The 21610-nt window shown below is 37.1% G+C and overlaps 1 protein-coding gene across 1 annotated transcript in view; it reads right to left on the bottom strand.

The window, feature by feature from the left end:
• The window catches only part of LAMA2 (laminin subunit alpha 2), a 464667-nt gene that overhangs the window by 49992 nt on the left and 393065 nt on the right, over positions 1-21610 (bottom strand). Inside the window, exons 45-50 of the mRNA XM_081941542.1 lie at positions 20199-20353; positions 13583-13726; positions 11922-12055; positions 8966-9125; positions 3082-3206; positions 1076-1238 (exon numbers count right to left, since the gene is read on the bottom strand). Coding sequence (XP_081797668.1) covers positions 1076-1238; positions 3082-3206; positions 8966-9125; positions 11922-12055; positions 13583-13726; positions 20199-20353 — 881 coding nt within the window. The remainder of the gene's footprint in view (positions 1-1075; positions 1239-3081; positions 3207-8965; positions 9126-11921; positions 12056-13582; positions 13727-20198; positions 20354-21610) is intronic.

Below are 21610 nucleotides of genomic sequence, written 5' to 3'. Positions count from 1 at the left end.
TCGATTGGTTGGAGGGATCAATATTTACAAGAACACCTCATTCTATACAAGGTTCATTTACACTAAACATTTCTGCAAATTGAAAACCAGCATAGTAAATGTCATATGCAACTCACAATTTAATTTAATCTTCAAGCCACAAATTTAAATATTGCTAAAATCTACTACAGTCAGTCTGCTACTTGAAGAAGAGGGTATCAGAAAATCAAAGAAGGTGTACCCAGGAAAAATAAAAACATGAGCAACCACACCCAGTTTTCACTTTGGTTCACCAATCCCTAACATACCTTAAACTGTCTACTGGGGACCTCACACCATTCCTAAGAGTCTGTAAGGGGGCGTGCATAAGCACACCAGCGTGCCTCCTGTCCCTGTCGTACTATCCCCATATATTTGTACTCATTTCATGTGCGCATGTGCATGTTTATACCAGTTATCTCATACATGTTTAACTAAGTAAATAAAATAAAATAAAAATAAATATCTCCACCTAAATGCATTGCTTCTAGGAAAGACAGCCTTCAATGAAAAAGAAGAAAAAGTGCTGATCACTCCATTAATAGATATGTGTGTCACATTTTGACTATTAAGGGTGCAGGGATATACTGAAATCTACGGTTATGAATCTGTCCCAAAACAGTGTTTCTCATGTAGTATTTGCTGTTAAAAGAAAAAAAAACCCTATGTTTCCTAACAACACCAAAATCATTGTTAAAATAAGTAGATAAATTCCAGTGAACGTTTACATTACATAATGCCCATCTGTAACTGATAAGGAAGTGCTGACAGCTACTGTATATATTAGAAGTGATTCTTTGTCAATGCAACTTAAAAGTTACATTAGGAATAATAAGAACAGTCGTATTAACGATCTGTATTATACTGTTAGTATTATACAAGCTGTTATATTAAGTCCTCATAAATTATCTTATTTTATCTATAAACAGTTATAAAACTCACAGTGTTCATTGTGAAAATTCATCCCCAGGGGAACTGACATATATTTAAGCTTTCTTTATAGGAACTTGCAGGTACCATAACTTTAACAACACAAGTCTAAGAAGCATAATTTTACCAGGTCTAGAGTAGCAAGATACATCAGGAGAGAAGTAGAAGAAAATGTCTTGAATTTGAACATGACCATGGAGATATTGGGGTTCCATCTTATGGGACGGCTCACGGTAGCATAACCTTCTCCATCAAACTGAACAGTTCCCTCACCATCTGCCACCTGGGGGCTGTGATGTGAAGAAACACAAAATAATCAAATTTGAAAACTATTAGATATCAGAAGTTTGTAAATCATCTAACAGCTGATTAAAATCATCATTTCAGTTAGAATTATTGAGACAAAGATGAGTCTACCAGAATCATTCATTCAAATTGCTTGGTATAGATGATTAGAATCACATTTTATGTAATATAACAATCTCATAACATGCAAAAGTCCACTGAATCATTTTAGCAAATAAATTTTTATTCAATCATCAATTTAATTTGATGTAGTTTATCAAGTACATGAACCAAAAACCTATCAATTAATTGATTTGAAGAAATACAATTTAATTTCCTGCATTCAGGGAGTCAGATAGCTAAATGAAGTAGAAATACAAAGGTCTGAATCAAAATTTCACACAGCTCATATATGGTATGACTCCTTGCTGATATACTGTAAGTATTATATATGTTATATTTGCATCCATATACTGACATCCACAAGATGATAAATGTGGACATGTATGTTATATTGTCATCACACAAATGACACATATTTGCAAGATCTGTCCTGCTGTCATTAGGTACCTGCATAATTTGCATGATATCATGATGCAAATACCACAATTCTAATATCATCATGCATTGATACTGTTTCTGCAGTATCTATTTGTTGTATGTATGTATGTATGCATGTATGTATTGTGTCACAACCCCTAGTATGCCCAAATATGGGAGGGAACACACTGTTTCCCTTTGTCTGTCTTTCGGCTCACTCCAGGAGACCATCCAGGCAAAAAAACATATTTTTAATGTTGCCTTTGTTATATTTGTGTTGTATTTGTGCTGATAAATAAATAAAGGGAGACTAGTATAGATCTATTTCAAGCTATTTAGCTCTCATCAGCTAGCCATACCCTTACTGGGATTTGAACCTGGGCTGTATTACATATTAGGCAGATGTATTAGCCACTAAGCCACAGGCTCTCCTCCTTTATCAGCTAAGGCAGGGAAATAACCTGGCTTGTCACAACCCATGGTATGCCCAAATATGGGAGAGAACACAGTTTCCATTTGTCTGTCTTTCTATGGTTTTCTGCCTGGATGGTCAGCACAAATACAACACAAATATAACAAAGGCAACATTAAAAATATGGTTTTCTGCCTGGATGGTCTCCTGGAGTGAGCTGAAAGACCGACAAAGGGAAACAATGTGTTCCCTCCCATATTTGGGCATACTAGGGGTTGTGACACAATACATACACACATATAATTGAAGAAACACCCTTAGACATGTAAAATTCAGTCATTCATTCATGTTCCTATATATTTTCAGGCATTCAGTGTATATGTATTGGGGAGGAGATGGTGAATATTGTGAGCTATGCCATACAATTTTCATTTTTCAGAGTGATTTTAATAATGATTGGGGTTTGAAAAGGCTGATTCTTATGCTAAAGAAAGCAAATTATGGCCTTTCAAAGTGTCATTTCTATATAAAAAGAAGTATCAATAGATTTAGAAAAAAAGATTATGAGATCCTTAGCTACAAGAAGAAAGAAAGAAAGAAAGAAAGAGAAAGAAAGAAAGAAAGAAAGAAAAAAGAAAGAAAGGAAGAAAGGAAGGAAGGAAGGAAGGACTTTAAATTCTTGCAGTCACATTGCCCTCTTATATTTGATATATCCAGAGAAGTGATTAATGAACTAGTTATTCATTTTCATGATGATAATGGTCAAAATTATACTGTAATGTTTGACAAAAATTAGAATATAATCATAATTTAAGTGGATCATTTAGGCTTTAAAAATATGAACATGCTTTTTTAAATAATTACAATAAACAATATTATGGGGGGGGAAAACATACCTGACAGCACAGCCTTTACACTCTCCTTCAATGTCTCTGAAATTCCACAGTCCTATTGGTTTGCTGTCTAAATAGGTTTCTCCCATGCATCCTGTGAATGTAGTAACTCTCACAGCGTCAGATTTCTGGAAATAGAAAGTATGCTGGCTAAGTATTGAATTCTTTATTGATAGACTCCATTACAATTTGTAACAAAAGCCGGTATTTGTCCATAGCCTGCATTTTGAGATTTGTTCCCATATACTGTCTAATTTTCAACAGAAGTGGAAGCTATTAAGACAAAAATGATTGCCATAAATAGAGAAACATGCTATCTGTGTCACATCACCTGCCTTCTGGAATGAGGTTACCCCTGAGATCCAGGTGGCTTCCACCCTACTGGCATTCCTGAGTACCTTAAATACCGGATTCATCTCTCATGGTGTGGGTTGGAAGAAAGTTTACAGATATAGAAAGCTTACAGAACTGTTGTAACTCGAGGGCTTCCTGTATACATTTCTTGATCCATCCATTCACCCACAACTTTTATGAACAAATTGCTTACTGATATAGATGACTACTGATATAGATAAATGGTAATTATAAAGAAATATAAGAGTTTCACTGAAACTCTTGGATAAAAATATATACGTGTATGAGAAGTTCTAATGTAACATTTTTAAAATTTTGCATCTTCTTTTTTAGTTCATCAAATAACTAAAGGGATTTTTGTTTAAAAAATGAGAACAACCACCTTAAATCAGTCATCAAGAGGGTGCTTTAGGGATAGTAGCAGAGGTGGGTTCCTATTGGTTCAGACCGGTTCAGCTGAGTAGGTAGTAACTCGGCTACCCACGCCTCCAAACTGGTTCTATCGGCGGTGCTGTAGGCGCCGTCATCTTGTTTTTTGCTTCTGTGCCGGCGCAGCAACAATTCTTTCCTACTGCGCATGCGTGCATAGCGTGCATCAAGCATGCACACATCCGAAGCGCGTCCCTGAGTGAACTAGCAGTAAAAGAATCCGGAACCCATCCCTGGATAGTAGGATGAGTCTTAGGTTTTCTTTTTTAGATAGTCTTTTAATTTTGGTTTTGCAGAATCATAATTATCAAAAGCTAGCAATATAAGCACACAAACACAGCAGTTTGAAGAACTACTTTGTTGTAATTGCTGCATTTCTGAAAGAGAATTGTTCTCACAGGAAGTTGTCCTTTTCAAAAGTACCTAATTATCTTTTATGTCTCATTTCAGAAATACCATTTCACTTCCAGATATTTAGCCATTTGAGACATATAAGCACCTGGTGCTTTTCATGAGGAATTATGAATATTAAAAATATTAATCTATGAACATCTGGAGAATAGAAACTTGACTTTCAGACATGGCATGAAATCTGAAAAACTTCCAAATTCACTGTGAATATGGCAAACCTGGCATTATAATCTAATCAATTCACACTGAAAAGAACTCTTAAAAAGAAGACTGTATGAGAGAAGCAAGTTCAGAAAAGGAAGTATTTTTGAATGTTAAACCAATCTACTATGTTGGGCTCTTAAAGAGAAAAGGGTAAGTATAGTTGGTCACACATTAGACAGAAGTTAGACTGAATTTGGCATTTCCATCCACATAGCGAGTCCTTCCCAAAGTCCTAAGATAGGCAGATGTTGTTGGCTTTATTTTTGTTTTGTTTTGATTTCTTTTGAGTTAGCATTGGCTCCTAGCAACTACTTGGAAAGGTCCCTTATCACCTGCAAATAATGGTCATTAATCTGAACTGTGATGGCCATAATGGACATTCTTCTTCAAGGCATTATATATATAAATTAATGGACTAGAGTGGTTGGAATTCTAGTTATGTGTATATTTACTAGTTGTTATTGTTAATTAATTCCCCAACTTATTTACTATCTTATGTTCTACTTTGATTGTATATCTGTTATTTTGTTTTTATGGTGGGAACTACCCAGAGCATTTTGGGGTTGAGGGATTTCTAAATTGAATAATACATGAATTAAATATGTAATTAAGAATCCCCAAACCACAGTATGATTTCTGAAGGTATTTTCCCACGAATTTATGCATCATTTTTAACTCAAATGATAACACTTATTCAAGGTGTATGCATATATAATATTGAAATACATGAATGAAATTATCTGTGGATTATGTATCTATTTATAGCACTAAGGTTGGCTAGAAAACACTAGGATTTAAATTACTGAAAAAGTATCAGACGGGAAGAAAGAGTTAACAAAGGATATACTGTAGAAAATTACTTGAGATTGAAGCAGATGCCAATAATAACAATACAAATGATTTAAGAGGAGTGAAGCTAAATTAGATTTAAAAAAGAGTTTAGCATCCAAGCTGAATTTGTCAATCTATCCATCCAGTACAAGATTTATAAAAAAATTGTGCATGTAATTATAAATGAACTTAATGAATGTATATATTATGGAAACAGTATTTAAATAGAAGATGGGAAAGTGAGGTCTTTGCAAAACTTTATCTTTTTTTAGGGTTAAATAAAATCTGTAATTCTTTTAATTTACATGATAAAGAATGTTTCATGCCCAGAATCTGTCTAGCTGGTTTCAGATTAAATTACAGTTTATTTTAAAATTCTGATTAGAGCTGTTTGGAAGATTGGAGCAGGTTTTAAAGGCTCATTTTATCTTATGGATGTATCTGTAGGGCCATGCAAAATTAAGTAATTACCAGGAATTTTACTGCAGAATCTATTGCAGATATGAGTTCAGTATGTGTAACCCTATCCTATTTGGGCAGTAGGATAGGATTCAACAATCACTTCTCTTTTTTATGGGGGAAGGAGGGAGGAAGGAAGGAAGGAAGGAAAGAAAGAAACTTTATGCTGATACCCTTCAAACATGGTCCTTGTTCAGTGAAAATATGACTATATGGATTTCAAAATGTGGAGGGTAAGGCACTGTAACAGACTGAGAAAACCCAAAGTTTAGTCTGTAGAGAAAAAGGGGAGATGACCTGGAAAGAAAAATACAAGATCTGTTGCCTAGGCAGAGGGCTGAAAAATGCTTGGAAAGTCCAGGGGAGGAAAATAATATTCAGAAACAATACAGGCAAATGCTTCCCTGATTTACTGGAGTGTAAGGAGGAGAGGATGCATAATATATTGAATACTTTCAAATCTCTGTTATTATTTCTTGTTGTTTGTTGCGAAGTCGTGTCCAACCTATTGCGACCCCATGGACAGTGTTCCTCCAGGTCTTCCTGTCCTCTACCATCCTCTGGAGTCCATTTAATCTCATGCTGACTGCTTCAGTGATTCCATCCAGCCACCTCATTCTCTGTTGTCCCCTTCTTCTTTTACCCTCAATCTTTTCCAGCATTAGGCTCTTCTCCAGTGAGTCCTTCCTTCTCATTAGGTGGCTAAAATATTTGAGTTTCATCTTCAGGATCTGGCTTTCTAAAGAGCAGTCAGGGTTGATCTCCTTTAGGACTGACCGGTTTGATCATCTTGCAGTACAAGGGACTCGCAGGAGTCTTCTCCAGCACCATAGTTCAAAGGCCTCAATTCTTTGGCGCTCAGCGTTTCTTATGGTCCTACTTTCACAGCCATGCATTGCAACTGGGAAAACCATAGCCTTGACTGTACGCACTTTTGTTGTCAGGGTGATGTCTCTTTTTAGTATGCTGTCCAGATTTGCCATAGCTTTCCTCCCCAGGAGCAAGCGACTTTTAATTTCTTGGCTGCAGTCCCCAACTGCGGTGATCTTGGAGCCCAGGAAAATAAAATCTGTCACTACCTCCATTTCTTCCCCATCTATTTGCCAGGAATTGAGAGGGCCAGATGCCATGATCTTAGTTTTCTTAATGTTGAGTTTCAAGCCAACTTTTGCACTCTCCTTCTTCCCCCGCATCAAGAGGCTCTTTAATTCCTCTTCACTTTCTTTCTGCCTTGTCATGTTATTACAGCCTATCTCAAAAAAGTGTAGATCTATTAAAGTGGAGTTGATTTTCTGGTCTGGTCTACCTAATGGGACTGATGTTGCCCATCCTGTAATGGAAGTTCTTATGATCATTTGGGACCCTTCATTTTTTGACATGATGTAATCAGCAACTTCAAACTTTGAGCCCCCAAGAGGATACTGAAGGTGAGAGGGCCCTTCATATTTACAGACATCTCCGGCAGCTTCCTCCCTCCTTCCCTGTCCTTCTTTTCTATCTTCATTTGTGCTGCTTCTGATGCTTCCCTGCTGACCTTACATCGAGTCTGAGAAAAATGGCCAATGAGCCTCATAGGAATACACATTGGCACATATATTTCACTTGAATAAGGCACTGGAAGTAGCATCTGCGGTAGGCACAATGCCTCACTTTAAAAGAAGGTTAAATAATATGATTTCAGACAAATAACCTGAAGGCCCAAAACCATTTTCCAATCGTCAGATACAAATGAAACCAATAGAGAACTCTTAATTCTCCCATTTTCTAATTAGCCTAGAAGGAGCTGATGATTAGAGTAAATTAGCCACCAAGTCAAATCTTTCCTAGTAATAATTTAATAATAATAATAATAATAATAATAATAATAATAATAATAATAATAATAATAATAATAATAATTTTTATTTGATTAGCCACAACCCTCTCCCGAAAGACTCGGGGCGGCGTACAATCAAAACAAATAAAAATACACATAAGACAAACATATATACAAAAAGAACAGAGACATATACATATGTGCATGGAGGAGAGTTGACTTATAAGTGAAAGACAATTAAAAACACAATTTAAAATCCCCTTAAATTAAATTACTAAATTAAAAAACCCATCAGGAGCGATACGAAGTTATGGTTGAGCCAGGCCAGCTATTTGGAAAAGGTGGTCATGCTATGTCATATTGCTATGTCATATTGCAAATGCAAATTTGGTTGTGAATTCTGACTGATGTCGGCTATAAATGACATTAGTGTTTAACATTGCTGAATTCCAGTTCCTACCTGTCCTTATATTATGGTTCTGAACAGTGGATTGGGAGAAAAACCTCATTTCAATTAGTAATATAGCCTCAGTCTGGGATTTGGAAGTAGTTCCTATTGTGCTTTAGCAAGAGCAAGAGCACCTAGATATCTATACTGTTCCATAATGCTTTACAGCACTCTCTGAGAGGTTTAGAGTTAGCATATTGCCCCCAATAATCTGGATCCTCATTTTATTGATCTCAGAAGGATGGAAGGCTGAGTCAACCTTGAGCTGGTCAGGCAATACTGCATTCTAACCACTGCATCACCACGGCAGAAGTCAAGAATTTAGAAGAAACCCCAGATTGTGCACAGGGTGTGTTTGTGGCCGTGCAACTCCATCCAACAGCAAAGATGCTTTGGGCTCTGATTTTCTATGGGCTAGTATTAATACAGTGTTATTCGATCCTTTCATGATTATATAGCTTTGTAAAATGTGTCAAATGCCAATCAATATTGGAACCATTCTGTAGATCTTTTCAGCTGCAATAAAAGTCTGTAAATAAATAATTGTATCTAAAGTGGGAAATGTGCTTTGTGTAATACAGGTGATTGTTTTATTTACTGATGCCACATTAAGGAATCCATGTCTTTTATTGCATCATAGGTAGGCACAATTTTGTGAAAAACTCAGAACATTTTAAAGGGGTAAGAGTGGCTGACACTACTTGGGTGCCATATGAAAATAAGAGTAGGTAATGCAGACCTAAGTACTGTCATTATTGTGACATCTATTTTATTGGCAATTAATTAGACTGTAGTCTAGAAGTCACTTCCTGCACAACTCTCTGAAACAGAAGACAGTGCTTTAAGACTGCTCCCTCTCAAGCAAATGCTTCAAATAAAACAAAGAAAAGCATATATGGTTACATTGACCAGTTAAGCAGAGAGTCACTCGTTACCTTTATTTTCTCAGTTAAACCTCCAACAAATAGCATGGCATTTGCATCCACATCTAAAATCGTGTAACCAGGTGGAGAAATTCCACTGAAAACGCTTGGAACGATGGTGGCCTTGGGACCGTCTAATGCCTGTACTGAAATTGTGCCATTTCTTCCAGTCCTATAAGAGAAAAAACATGGGAGTCAGATTCACTATTCATCAACTAACATTCACCTTCATGTGAATACAAGCATTCTCTACAGCCTTTGAAGATATTTACATATGCAAGATTTTAACAGATTAACAGAGTTGGAAGGGAGTTTGTAGGTCATCTAGTCCAACCCTGCTCAAGCAGGAGAGCCTACACCATTTCTGACAAATGGCAGTCCAATCTTTTTCTTAAAAGTTGATTGTTCTCACTGTCAGAAAGTTCATCCTTGTTTCTAGGTTAAATCTCTCCTTGGTCAATTTCCATCCATTATTCCTTGTCTGACATTTAGTTGCTTTGGAAAACAGCTTGACTCCTTCCTCTCTGTGGCAGCCTTTCAAATATCTCCCCTGGTACTTCTCTTCACTAGACTAGCCATGCCCAGTTCCTGTAACCATTCTTCATATGTTTTAGTCTCCAGTCCCCTAATCATCCAGTTGCTTTTCTCTGCACTTTTTCTAGAATCTCAACATCTTGTTTATAATGTGGTGACCAAAACTGGGTGCGGTACTCTAGGTGTGGTCTTACTAGGGCTTTATAGAGATGACATCCTGTGAATTTCTGTAAGCAGGTTTTAAATTATTAGATATACTACGGTGCCTGATGTTTAGGGCAAGGCTTCATGTGAAGAGTAAGCCAACAGGAGTGGATTCCTACTGACTAGGTTAAAACACAGGTGCCTGGTAACATGTAATCCCAGTGGCAAAAAGTTATGAGATTTATTATTTTAATCTGAGAAGAAAAATCCCACTAGGGAACAGAATTCTGTGGACCTCAGTTTCAATCCACCACACTTTTTGCCTGAAAGTCCATGCCACACAAATGGAGAGGACAATTTCTTAGTTATTTATATTACCTTTTACACTTTGCAGGGATTTTCATCTCTAAATCTAAAATGCAGCTCATTTATTTTTAAAAGATAAAGGTCACAATTCCTTTATTTGGAGCAGATGCCACCTCAGAAAATAAAAGATACTGGAAAATAACAAATATCAATTTATTCTATAGAGTCCAGTGAGTTTATGCATCAAAACATTTTATATTTTACTAAACAGGCATATTCATATTTTTTCTTTCTTTGCACTTCCTCAATTTCCCTTCCCCCACACCCACTTTTGAATCTGAAGCACTCCAGACTTCCAAGGCTCAACTCTTCATTTGTTTATTCTTTTGTCTATTCTTTTCATGACATGTATGCTTTTGCACCAGGGGTGGGTTCCAGCTGCCGCTACTGCTTATTCGCTCAGGGATGCGACACGTGTGTGTGCATGCACAGTGGAACACAAATTGCTCTGCACATGTGCAGAAGGCAAAAACAAGATGGCGGTGCCTATGGTGCCAAAGAGAGAACTGGCTCAGAGGCGTGGCAGACCTGGGTTGCTGCTGGTTCCAGTGACCCAGGCTCTCAAGTTACTACCCGTTCAGCCGAACTGGTCCAAACCGGTAGGAACCCACCTCTGTTTTGCACTCTGAATAAATTCCATGGATTTATTATGGCAGTATAGTAAGCCAGATCATGAGTGGCACTTCTATAGACCGAGACAAAAGTACTTCAGTTTTGAGTTTCCAACAGAACAAGAACCATTCCACTGGAACATGCAAAGTGACATCGTTTAATCAGCCTGCAGATCAAAACACATATCTGAAAGGGCTCAAACTACAATCAAAGGGATTAGGATTCAAATCCTAATCTCAAAGAATGACTTGGAAGCAGGATTTTTTTCTGATATGGTCTCAGGGCGCCTATAAAAGTTAGTAATGTGAAGAGATGATTCATTGGAAAAGGCTGTGAGTCTTGCCTGAGACGCCTGCCTTAGTCTCTTGCCTAAGACCACTACTCCAAAATTGCAGGTATTCACAGACCTGGCTGCCATGATTTTTTCTATGCCCCAGTTCTCACGAGCACTGCATACACATGCACACACAAAGCTGCAACAACATCTGATAAGAATGGTAGATGGGGAAACCTGAAATGATCTGGAGACAGATCCTTCAGAAGATTTCAGCTTAGGGATTGCTCCCACAACCTCTGTTACTCAGATGTTGCTATTCCTAGGCCCATTTCCTAATGAGTAGGAGAACCACATCACCCCAATTCATTTTAGTCACAAAGTACTTTTGTTACAGCCACATTGGGAAAATAACAGATGAGTAAGACGGGTTATTGCTTTATTCATTTGGACAATAATATGAAGAAGAAAGGTATACATATTCTGATGTCGAAAAGGTCAGTAGGGATTTAAAAATATTTCTTGTATTTATTAGGTTTATATTTTGCTTTTCCAGTCATACAATAATTTTATTTTTTTTAAAATCAAAAACAGTGCATACAGAAATAAATAAATTAAAAGCTAATACAACATTTTCAATATTTCAAAAGCACTGGCAGAAGCTTCTCCACTTAATAAGGCTATATTTTGGCAGGATCCCTGAAAACAAAAGGGAGAAAGGTAGGCAGCAGGTATCATAGAGACATCTCACCTGGAGTCTTCTTTTCCTTCCCAAATGGCCATAACTATTTACTGCACTCTGAGAAGGATCCTTGAAATTGCTTTATTTTCAAATGTTATATTTGATCATGCATTACATCGTATTAGATTCTAAAAATACAATAGGATGGATCCCAGAAGAACTACTTTCAAAAGGATTTGCATGAGGGTGTTGCCATTTTGAAAATGTTATCGTTCTACTAGGTTCTTTTGGAAACTGGAGCATGGAATCACCATTTGAGAGTGATACAATTGTTACGGACGATCTTAGGAACTTGCCTTGATGCTTCAATTCGGTACCAAACTCCGTCATCAATTGTGAGATCCGGATAGTCTGCACGCCCAACCCCAGATCCCACGTCCCATAAGAAATCCACTTTTCCTTTACGCATTTCTATGGCCAAGAAGTCAGTCTAAAATGAGGAAAGGATAGTTTAAACAAAATGAACATAACATACCAATAGTGTTTACTACCTCTGAGACAATCTGGTAAAATAATACAAAGTGTTATTTAGCAAAATAGTGAAAATGAAGCAATTAACTGTAATGAATGGCTATATACTACCACAAAGGGATAATCATTTTTAATGTAGCTTTTTTTCTGAAAATCTTCCTTTATCATGTTCTATATATAATATTTATGAATTGAAACATTATCTTTCCCATTAGTAAAGGCTGTCAATTACTGTCTTGCATAATCCATAATATCCTGTATAATTTGAATATTCAAAAATATTTAAATCTATTTTAAAAAAAAAGGTAAAGCAAAGAAGAAACATTATAGAAACAAGAGATTCAATAACCTCCAGTTTCCTTTATCATAACTTCATACTTTTGTGTAATCATATCTGCCGCCCAGGGATATCTCACACACATTTTATTTTTAATTTATTTTACTGATTTTACACTAGTATATAATACAAATGTAGAGGTTTTTGGCTGAAACTTTTTTTGAATCAGTTTTGCAGGGTGTGTGTGTTTCTCATGGGCTTTGGAAACAAAAGAGAACTATTTAAATTGTTTTGACCCAGTTTTTAGAAAGTTAATTAATCCATCAGTTGTATTATTTCCTTAAAACTTTACAAATTACATTCTCTACTGGAAGTTCTTTTGACCTTTATTTGTCTTCCCTGTGTGTTTAGTTCCTTTGGAGCATCTCTCCATTTGGATGGGGCTTGTAGGCCCTCCTAACCAGTGTCATATGATTCTCTTCTTCCCCCTACGCCAGCTTCCCCTTTCAAATTATTTTCATTATTGCATATTATTATGGGTAAAAACTCATCAAGGAGAGAAGCAACTTAGAACTGAGGAGAAACTTCCTGACAGTTAGAACAATTAATCAGTGGAACAGCTTGCCTCCAGAAGTTGTGAATGCCCCAACACTGGAAGTCTTTAAGAAGATGTTGGATAGCCATTTGTCTGAAATGGTATAGGGTTTCCTGCCTAGGCAGGGGGTTGGACTAGAAGACCTCCAAGGTCCCTTCCAACTCTGCTATTGTATTGTATTGTATTGCATAGCTGATGCTAGAAATACCAGCATTTAAAAAAAATTATCACTGTTGTAGAAAAACAAAAATGGTCTGAGTTCTATCCATATCAATTTTATCATTGGTGACTCACTCCAAGAAAGGCACCCCCATATGAGATTAACTGAGCCTAGTTAAGGGTTCAGCAATAGGAACATTATTGACCAGTTTCCTACACATGCGGTGACAGCACACTAATTTGAGCCAAGAGGTTCTGGTAATAACAATACTTGCTTTTGCTATTCCTTTGGAAAATGTAGACATTGATGATATGGGATGAAGTGACTTATGGGAAATGGCAACAGTAATGATAGGTAGCTCTATGAATGTTAGATGGTGTTCCAGCTATATTGCCAGAATTAATATCAATATACAATCATATGGTAACATAAAAAAAAACGAATGTGGACTTACATATCTATTACTTCCAAGATAAAAAAGTAGATTATCAGGAACAGTTGTCTTTACATTGAGAATAACAGTGTTGTACAATCCTTTTTTAATTTCTGGCCTGTATGTTCGAATACAGTTTCCTCCTGAAGCCACAGATACTTTAATCTTCAATTAGCAATTAAAGGCAGAAGAAAAAGAAAGAGATCCATTTTTAATATTTTCAGTTCTACTCATGAAAATAAATTGATATGAATTTTCTAGAGATCTGGCTTTAGAATATAAATTACTAGCAGTTTTATATAGAATTCTCTAAGGATATCACAATCCTTTATTTTACCACACCAGAATATCTAACAATGTACAAAGTCCTGTTTTGACAACTCAATTGCTGAATAATTCAGAAGTAACTGCCTAATGAAGTCAAACGTATGACCTACTATATTTGAGACTTGCGCATATACTATATTATTTTAAATAAATTCTTTCTATTGTTTTGGGTCTGCTTTATGAAAGCCTTTCGTATATTGTGCTTCTAATGTCAACTGTTGCTAGATGTGTCCCGTAGGATCTTTTAATTTTTAAAACTAATTATCTAATAGTCACTAAGAGTTCACTTAGTGCTCACTGTAATATTATTATCATTATTTTTAAAAGCTATGGCATTTCCGAGTATGTTAAAAAAAAAGACTCAATAAACACCCAGTCGATCTGCTTTATTGAGTTTACAGAGTTATTTTCCAAAAACAAACATGAAAGTTGAACATTCCATTTGATTGCTGAAGTTCATTATCTGAAATTCTGAAAGAACATCATACTAACCAGGCAAATGTACATGACATTGGTATGGATTTCATAATCTGAAAATAGGTAATTCTGGGATTATAAAAGAGACGTATTTCTAATTCTGATGAGATATTGTGCAAATATACTAAAAAATGAAATCTTTTTGCATATGCACATAAGGCAGTGTTGGCGAACCTTTTTGACACCAAGTGCTGAAATGGGAATGCGCGTGCACATGCAGGGGAGTAGGGAAAGCAGAAGAGCAGTTCCCCAGCGTGTGGAAGCTGAGCTTCCAGGTTCTGATGCATGCATGCATGCATGCATGCGTGCCAGTCATCTGGTCTCCTGGTTTCTGGCATGCATGTGCATGTGAAGACCAGCTGGCCAGCTCGCATGCGCATGCCGGAAACCGGAAGCTTAGCTTCCCGGTGTGCGCATGCACACCAAGGAGCTGCTCTTCTGCTTTCCGGTGCTCCCGTGTGTGCGAAGACCAGCTGGCCGGAACCTGGAAGAGCAACAAGCGACACCTGGCATGCCCATAGAGATGGCTCTGTGTGCCACTTCCAGCACATGTGCCATAGGTTCACCATCATGGATATAGGGCTTTAGAAGGGCCCCTTAATAGATTACTACTTTGCAGCAGTGAAAGTATTTGCATGTCACAGTGATGCTATGAGTTATACAGTTGGGACTATACACTTGCAGAAGATTCATCTATGATGGACAAGTCATAGACTAAATACTGTATGATCCCTCAGAGAAAAAAAGACAACTCACTCCAGTATTTCACCAAAGGAACATTCACAATCAGGGAAATGTTACAAAGATAGGTATACCATTGCTCTGCCAGGACTATGAACAAAGGCATAGTGGATGTGGCCCGAGCAGCTATGTCAAAACTGAACATTGATCCAACTAAACAGTGAATTCAAGACAAAAGCAAGAAGAGACAAGGAGTCATATAAAATTAGCAATGCAAATATATTAAGAATATGATTTGAAATCAGGTAAGACAAACACCAAGGAACTGGAGGAGACCCATTTACATTCCATACCCGAAAAAATGTAAACGCCTCAAAATTTTGCAGTCCAGACTTTTGATAGGGTGAACCACAAGAAATAGCGGATACCTTTCAAATATGAACATACTAGGCCACCTTGTCTGTTTGTTGAATAATTTATATAACAACTACAAGTTATAATGTTAATAGGATACAGAGCAATTAAAGATATGTCAAATATACAATGAAAAATATTTCACTAGAAGAAATACAGATAAGAATCCATACAGCTAGGAGAAACAAAAATCTCAGCTACGTTGAAGATACCACAGTGATAACCAGAGGATTTAAAAAAAATGTCTTGTTGAATTTAAAAGAAGAGAAGGCAAAAGCAAACTTGTTTTGCAAAAGCAAAATTGCCAAAAGCAATTTGTTCCAAACAAATAACAAAGAATATATAAAAATAAAAGCATAAACCCAAAATAAAACCTAACGCAGAACAATTAAGATTAAATCAACAAATAATGCCAACTCAATGCACCAGAGCATAGAAGAAGGAAAGGTAATAGTAAAAAAAAACCTTTTATTTTATAGGCTCAAAAATTCACAGTGATAGTGATCATAATAAAGAATGGAATAAAGAGATATCTGCTACTTAGATGAGAGGTGTAGATAAAATATAGTACAAGAGATAGTACAATAAATGTTAGTACAAGACAGTAACAAGAAATGTTCATATTATAAAAACAATGGTTTCCCTGTATTAACAAATGGCTGAGAAAGTTGGGCCCTAAAAATGCTGAATGAAGAAAAGTTAATGCCTTTGATATATGGGCCTGGAGAAAACTGTAAAGAATGCCTTGGGTTGCAAAGACAACAAATAATTCAGTGCCATGGGCAGTGAAATCACTCTTCTTATTGGAAACATTAATAATGATGCTAAAGTTTAAATATTTCAGACACATAATACAAAGGAAAGAGCTGTTGGAGAAGATCTTAAAGCTTGGGAAAACATTCTAATGTAATAGGAAAAAAGGAGCCTTAGAGAAGACAGGATGGTTATTTACTACTACTAAAGACACTAGCAGGAATGTAGAAGAACCCAGAAAAGCATATTACAGCCTTTGGATCATAAAAAATGATTACTGATTGAATACTCTTGTTTCCATGGACTGAACTAGTTTATGCAGGTAGTCCTTGACTTAGGATCACAATTGAGCCCAACATTTATATTGTTAAGTGAGACATTTCTTTTGGGGCCAGTCAGCGGCCAGCAGAGTTGGCAGCAGATTCAGACAGTGAGGAGGTTGGTGAGGAATATGGGCCAGTCCTGGAGTCTGGGGAAGGCTCTGATGACAGCTCCGTGTAGCAGGCAGAGAGGGGGCCAGAGCCTTATGCCAGTTATCAGCTGCCTTCAGAGTCAGACATCAGTGAGGCAGACGAACAGCTGGAGCCTGTTACCAGGATGCGCATACGCATAATTGCCAGACGAAGGGAACAGCTAAAGAACAGGGGTCGCCACAGGTGGACAATGAATGGCTCTTCCCACAGGAAATAAAAGGGGAGCAAAAGGGGAGTGGAATTTGCAGGAGACAATTAGTTTACTTAATTGATTCGTGACTCTCTGAGACTCCTTGTTACGTTTTGCAGATATCAGCCTGTCAGCTCTCCAAGCCAGATAAGGTTTGTGACTGTAAATCCTCCCTTGAAAGACTTTGCTGGATGTGAATGAGCAGAATTCATAGTAAATTAATCAAAGGGTTTTTTGTCGGGACAAGGAGTTGGCTTCATGCTCTTGGGAAGCCTAGGTCAGAATAATTTCTTAAGTGAGTTTTGCACCATTTAATGACCTTTCTTGCCTCAAGTTATTGAGTGAATCACTGCAGTTGTTAAGTCAGTAACCTAGTTGTTAAATGAATCTGGCTTCCCCACTGACTTTCTTGTGAGGAGGTCGCAAAAGGTGATCACATGACCTTGGGACACAGCAACAGTCATAAATATGAACAAGTTGCCAACCTTATGAATTCTGACCCCATGATTATGAAGATGCTGTAAAAGCCATTACTGTAAAAAACGGTCATGTCACTTTTTCCCAAAGTTGTCTTAACTTTGAACGGTCACTATACAAACTGTTGTAAGTCAAGGAATACCTATAATTTGTGGCTCCACCTATATTCCCTGCTCCTGCACAATGAGCAGCTCCAACTTGGGATTTACAGTACAACCCTTTCTGGAGCTGAATCTTCTACTTATCATGATGCATGCTTTGGACATTTCTTGTTTCTACTACTCTAACACGTTGTACTTGGGATTGCACCTGAAGACGACTCAGAGACTTCTGCTGGTCCAGAATAAAGCATTTCAGACAATAACAGATCAGGGTTCTGGAAACCGGCCCATTTCTGGCCTCTGGAGTCCGGGAGAGGCTCAAAGAAAGCTTCTGGAGCATGGGGAGGGTGAAAACGCTACCCCTGCCATTGTGCATGAAGCCGAGTAGGCCATGCCCACCAGCAACTGGGCAGACAACCGGTCGCTAAACATTTTTAATCCTACCCTTGTAACAGATATAGGTAAAGATACTACTACTTCTACTTTGAGAACTGTACTTGTAACTGGTTTGTTTTAAGGAGTATTTCAGAATTATGGTTAACAGTTTTAATTTTTTTTAGCGATCAGGACCTGGATATCTTTGGTATTGCCTTCTCGTAGTGGTTATCACCTGAACAAAGAGAAGATTCTATTGATTGCCATCTGCAGGTACCAGTTGTGGGTTCTGGATCGGGCCCGGTGGCATCCACGTGCGCACTTGCATGCAGTAAGCGCATGCGTCTTAGAGCCTCCGTGAGCCTCTGTGATGCTCCAGCTGCTCAGCAGAGCGTTGCACAGGCACTGTACATGCATAAGCACCGAAGACTTAAAAGACCGGTAAGGAGCTCGAGTGGGCAGGTGGGCCCTCCAGAGCACTGTACTGGAATGGCATCCAATGCTCCCGGCAGGCTCCGGTACACCCGTACCGGGGCGTACTGCCTGCAATCCACTACTGGCATGTACCCTGGAGAAGGTGGACCCATGGACCCTATTCAGTCCATGTACCCTTTCTCTGGACAATGCACTCTTTCTTTGTATTTCTCTACAAATTAGATCCAACACCCTTGGAGTATTCATAAAGCTAGAAAGACCTGGGTTTTCCAGTGTATTTTCAAGGTCTAATATGCTTCTTTTGACCCTTCTTAAAGGGGAAAGTCTATATGTTAACATTGTCTGCAGTTATTTTAGATTGTGCGTGAATGTGTATCTGTCTATTTTAACACAATTACTGCAATGAATGATAAGAAGGTCTCTGAATGTCTTTCACAATCTATTATCACTGAAACAGTTTATAGGCATAGTAAGTAAACAAATAAATCAAAGAATCCAATTAAAACGTTAGTAGTTGTTCAATGTAAGGATTATATTAGCAAATATGGCAACATACAAACTAAAATGTATCTCACCAGATTTATTCCGCAGTAAGAATTGTAATTATGTGAGAAGAAATAACTGTTACCTATGATAGTTTATATTCATTATTTGTTTTAGGGGTATAAGGGAGCAGTAAATACATTCAGATCAGAACAGTAAAGCAAAAAAAAAAAAAAAAAAAACAACAACACACACACACAAAATAAATCCACAATAACCCTGAAGGAAATACATTACACTTAAATGTGTACTCTTAGAAGGTTAGTTACCTACATTAAAAAACAGCCCAAAAAGATTTATATGTTTAAAAACCTTTGAATGGTATCAATATCACTGAGACAGAATAGCTATTAAAGAACGATCAATGTGGATTTTTCTATCTTCACCCATAAAAATACAGAGATGCTTACTCCAAGGCATGAATAATGTTAGGAATGTAACTTTAAAATCTATAGATGGAAATTATTGTGAAGGTAAATGATTGCCTCTATTTTATATGAAGGACTGTTTATCAAGTAAATATGCTGTTTTCTCATTATTATGACACATACTTTCCTTTTTATATTTTTCCTGAAGCAACATAAATGCTTTGACTTGAACATATTCATCTTCAAAAATCCTTTTTTAGGTATTTGTAGGTCAGAGGGCAAATAGACTTAGCATTACCAGTTAAAATGTGTTTCAAATGTAATTGCATTTTGAAGACAATCTTGGGACTCAATAATAAAACTAGAAAGCGATGTTCTTAACCCACGTACATAATGGGGGGAGGGGGAATGGGACAGCAATCTCCTAATATTCTTGGTTAGTCTGCAAGATGTTGTCAATTTTACTTTCAAAGTAGCAGTGCTTCCTGACTACCAACTGTACACATTCAAAATATAGTAAGGACTGTATTGGGTGGAAATGATTCATTAAATATTTGATCAGTTAGTTTCTGTTCAAATATTAATATTTCCTATTAATATTTATGTAGACAGTTATAATTTATCGATACACATTAATTCCAATTGTTGAGATGAGTATGAAATTATACTGTTACAGTTGCTTCTTCAAGCTCTTACTTTAAGAGCATTGTTTGGGGAGAAGGTTGATTTGAAAACCTGAGGTGAAACCGAAGTGGATATTTTTGGACAACTTTGGGATTTTTAATTTATTGTGACTGAGTAAACACATTTTTTCCTGTATGCAGCAATTATATAGCCTGTACAGGCCCAGTTTCACCATTCACTTGGAGAATGAAGGCTACAGTAAGAAGTGTGGGGGGGGGTGTGTGTGCCAGACACAATATGGCAAACCAACTTCTCCTGTAGCCACCAAAAGTACAGTTCGTTTCTTGGAAGCCTTTATTTTTCTCAAAGAAATAAACTAAGCTTTTAAGAAAGTCTTACAGAATTGGCTTGCTTCCTGGCTTGATTTATCAGATCCTTAATGTGAGAGATGTTCTTCCCCAGGTTATCTTGAAGTTGTTTGATTGGTTTCAATTTATCCATCAACCGATTTGCTTCTTCACCCAGATTTTTAACAGTGTCATCTGCATCAGCAACTTTATGTGACAAAAACAAAGCAAAGCAGAATAGATTAAATTTTGGATCCAAGCGCCATTAATAAAAACCAAGAGCCTTCTGGGGCAGTGATTTATACATCAAAAATGAACTCTTCCTTTGACTCTCTCCTCTCAGAAATTTGCATCATGGGTAATTTATTAACATATCTTATTATACCTGAAATAGAAAACTGTAGGTTGATTTTTCACTCTAGCCAATGATACAAAACATTTTCTTATTTCACATGGCCATTTGGATTCTATTATTAAAGCAGTTTCCTGATCTGGATGGCTCCTTGGGAAATGATGGTTTAAATTAGCCATGATACAAACTTTAAAATAACCATGTGAGGAATGAAAGGAAGGACATTACATTAATTTCTAAATTCATGAAACTATGTTTAAAACTGGGGTTGCTGTGTTCAAAGCAATCTCCAGTAATCATATTAAAGACGGAAAATAATTGCCATTTTAATTTGAATTTTATAACTTGCTTTAAAGGCAAAATAGTAGCAAAGCAGCAAGAGTTAGAAAAGTGCTCTGGGGAGCTACGGTTTCAGGGCTTACATTCTTGCATTGCAGAACACGTTTTGAATTAAAATAGTAGCATATCTGCCAATTAATAAATGAAGTGTTTCATATCTCAAACATATTTTTACAGATACCCTAAATTTGCAAAATTTGAATAAACACGACAACAGGAACTTCAGAGCATGACTCAGCAGGAACAAAACAAAATAATGTAATGTCCATAGATGGTTTCATATATTATGATGGCGTAGTGGAGCAGTGGTTAGAGTGCAGTACTGCAGGCTACTTCAGCTGACTGCTAGCTGCAGTTCAGCAGTTCAAATCCCACCAGGCTCAAGTTGACTCAGCCTTCTATCCTTCTGAGGTGGATAAAATGGGAACCCATATTTTTGGGGGTAATATGTTGTCGCTGTAAATCACTTAGAGAGGGCTGTAAAAGCACTATGAAGCGGTATATAAGTCTAAGTGCTAATGCTATTGTTATTATATGTACAATTGACCCTATATGTAGATTAGGTAGCAGATTAATATCTCCGCATAACCTAAAAAATTGCAAGATTCCAAATCTTACTAAAAACTGTTCTTATAGATCTCTACCTGCATTGGTCTGAAACCATCTGTTGTGGCCTATCAGCCAGCAGCCCCTCCAGCAGACAAATCAGATGAGGAGAAGGCATGGGAATCAGGATAAGCACCAAGGCAACCTGAGAGCTCTGAAGGGAAAGA

Source organism: Natrix helvetica (genome assembly GCF_964273705.1).
Source record: "Natrix helvetica genome assembly, chromosome: 2".
Classification (NCBI taxonomy): Eukaryota; Metazoa; Chordata; class Lepidosauria; order Squamata; family Natricidae; genus Natrix; species Natrix helvetica.
Note: the sequence above shows the minus strand (reverse complement) of the source record. Positions and strands in the feature narration are given on the sequence as shown.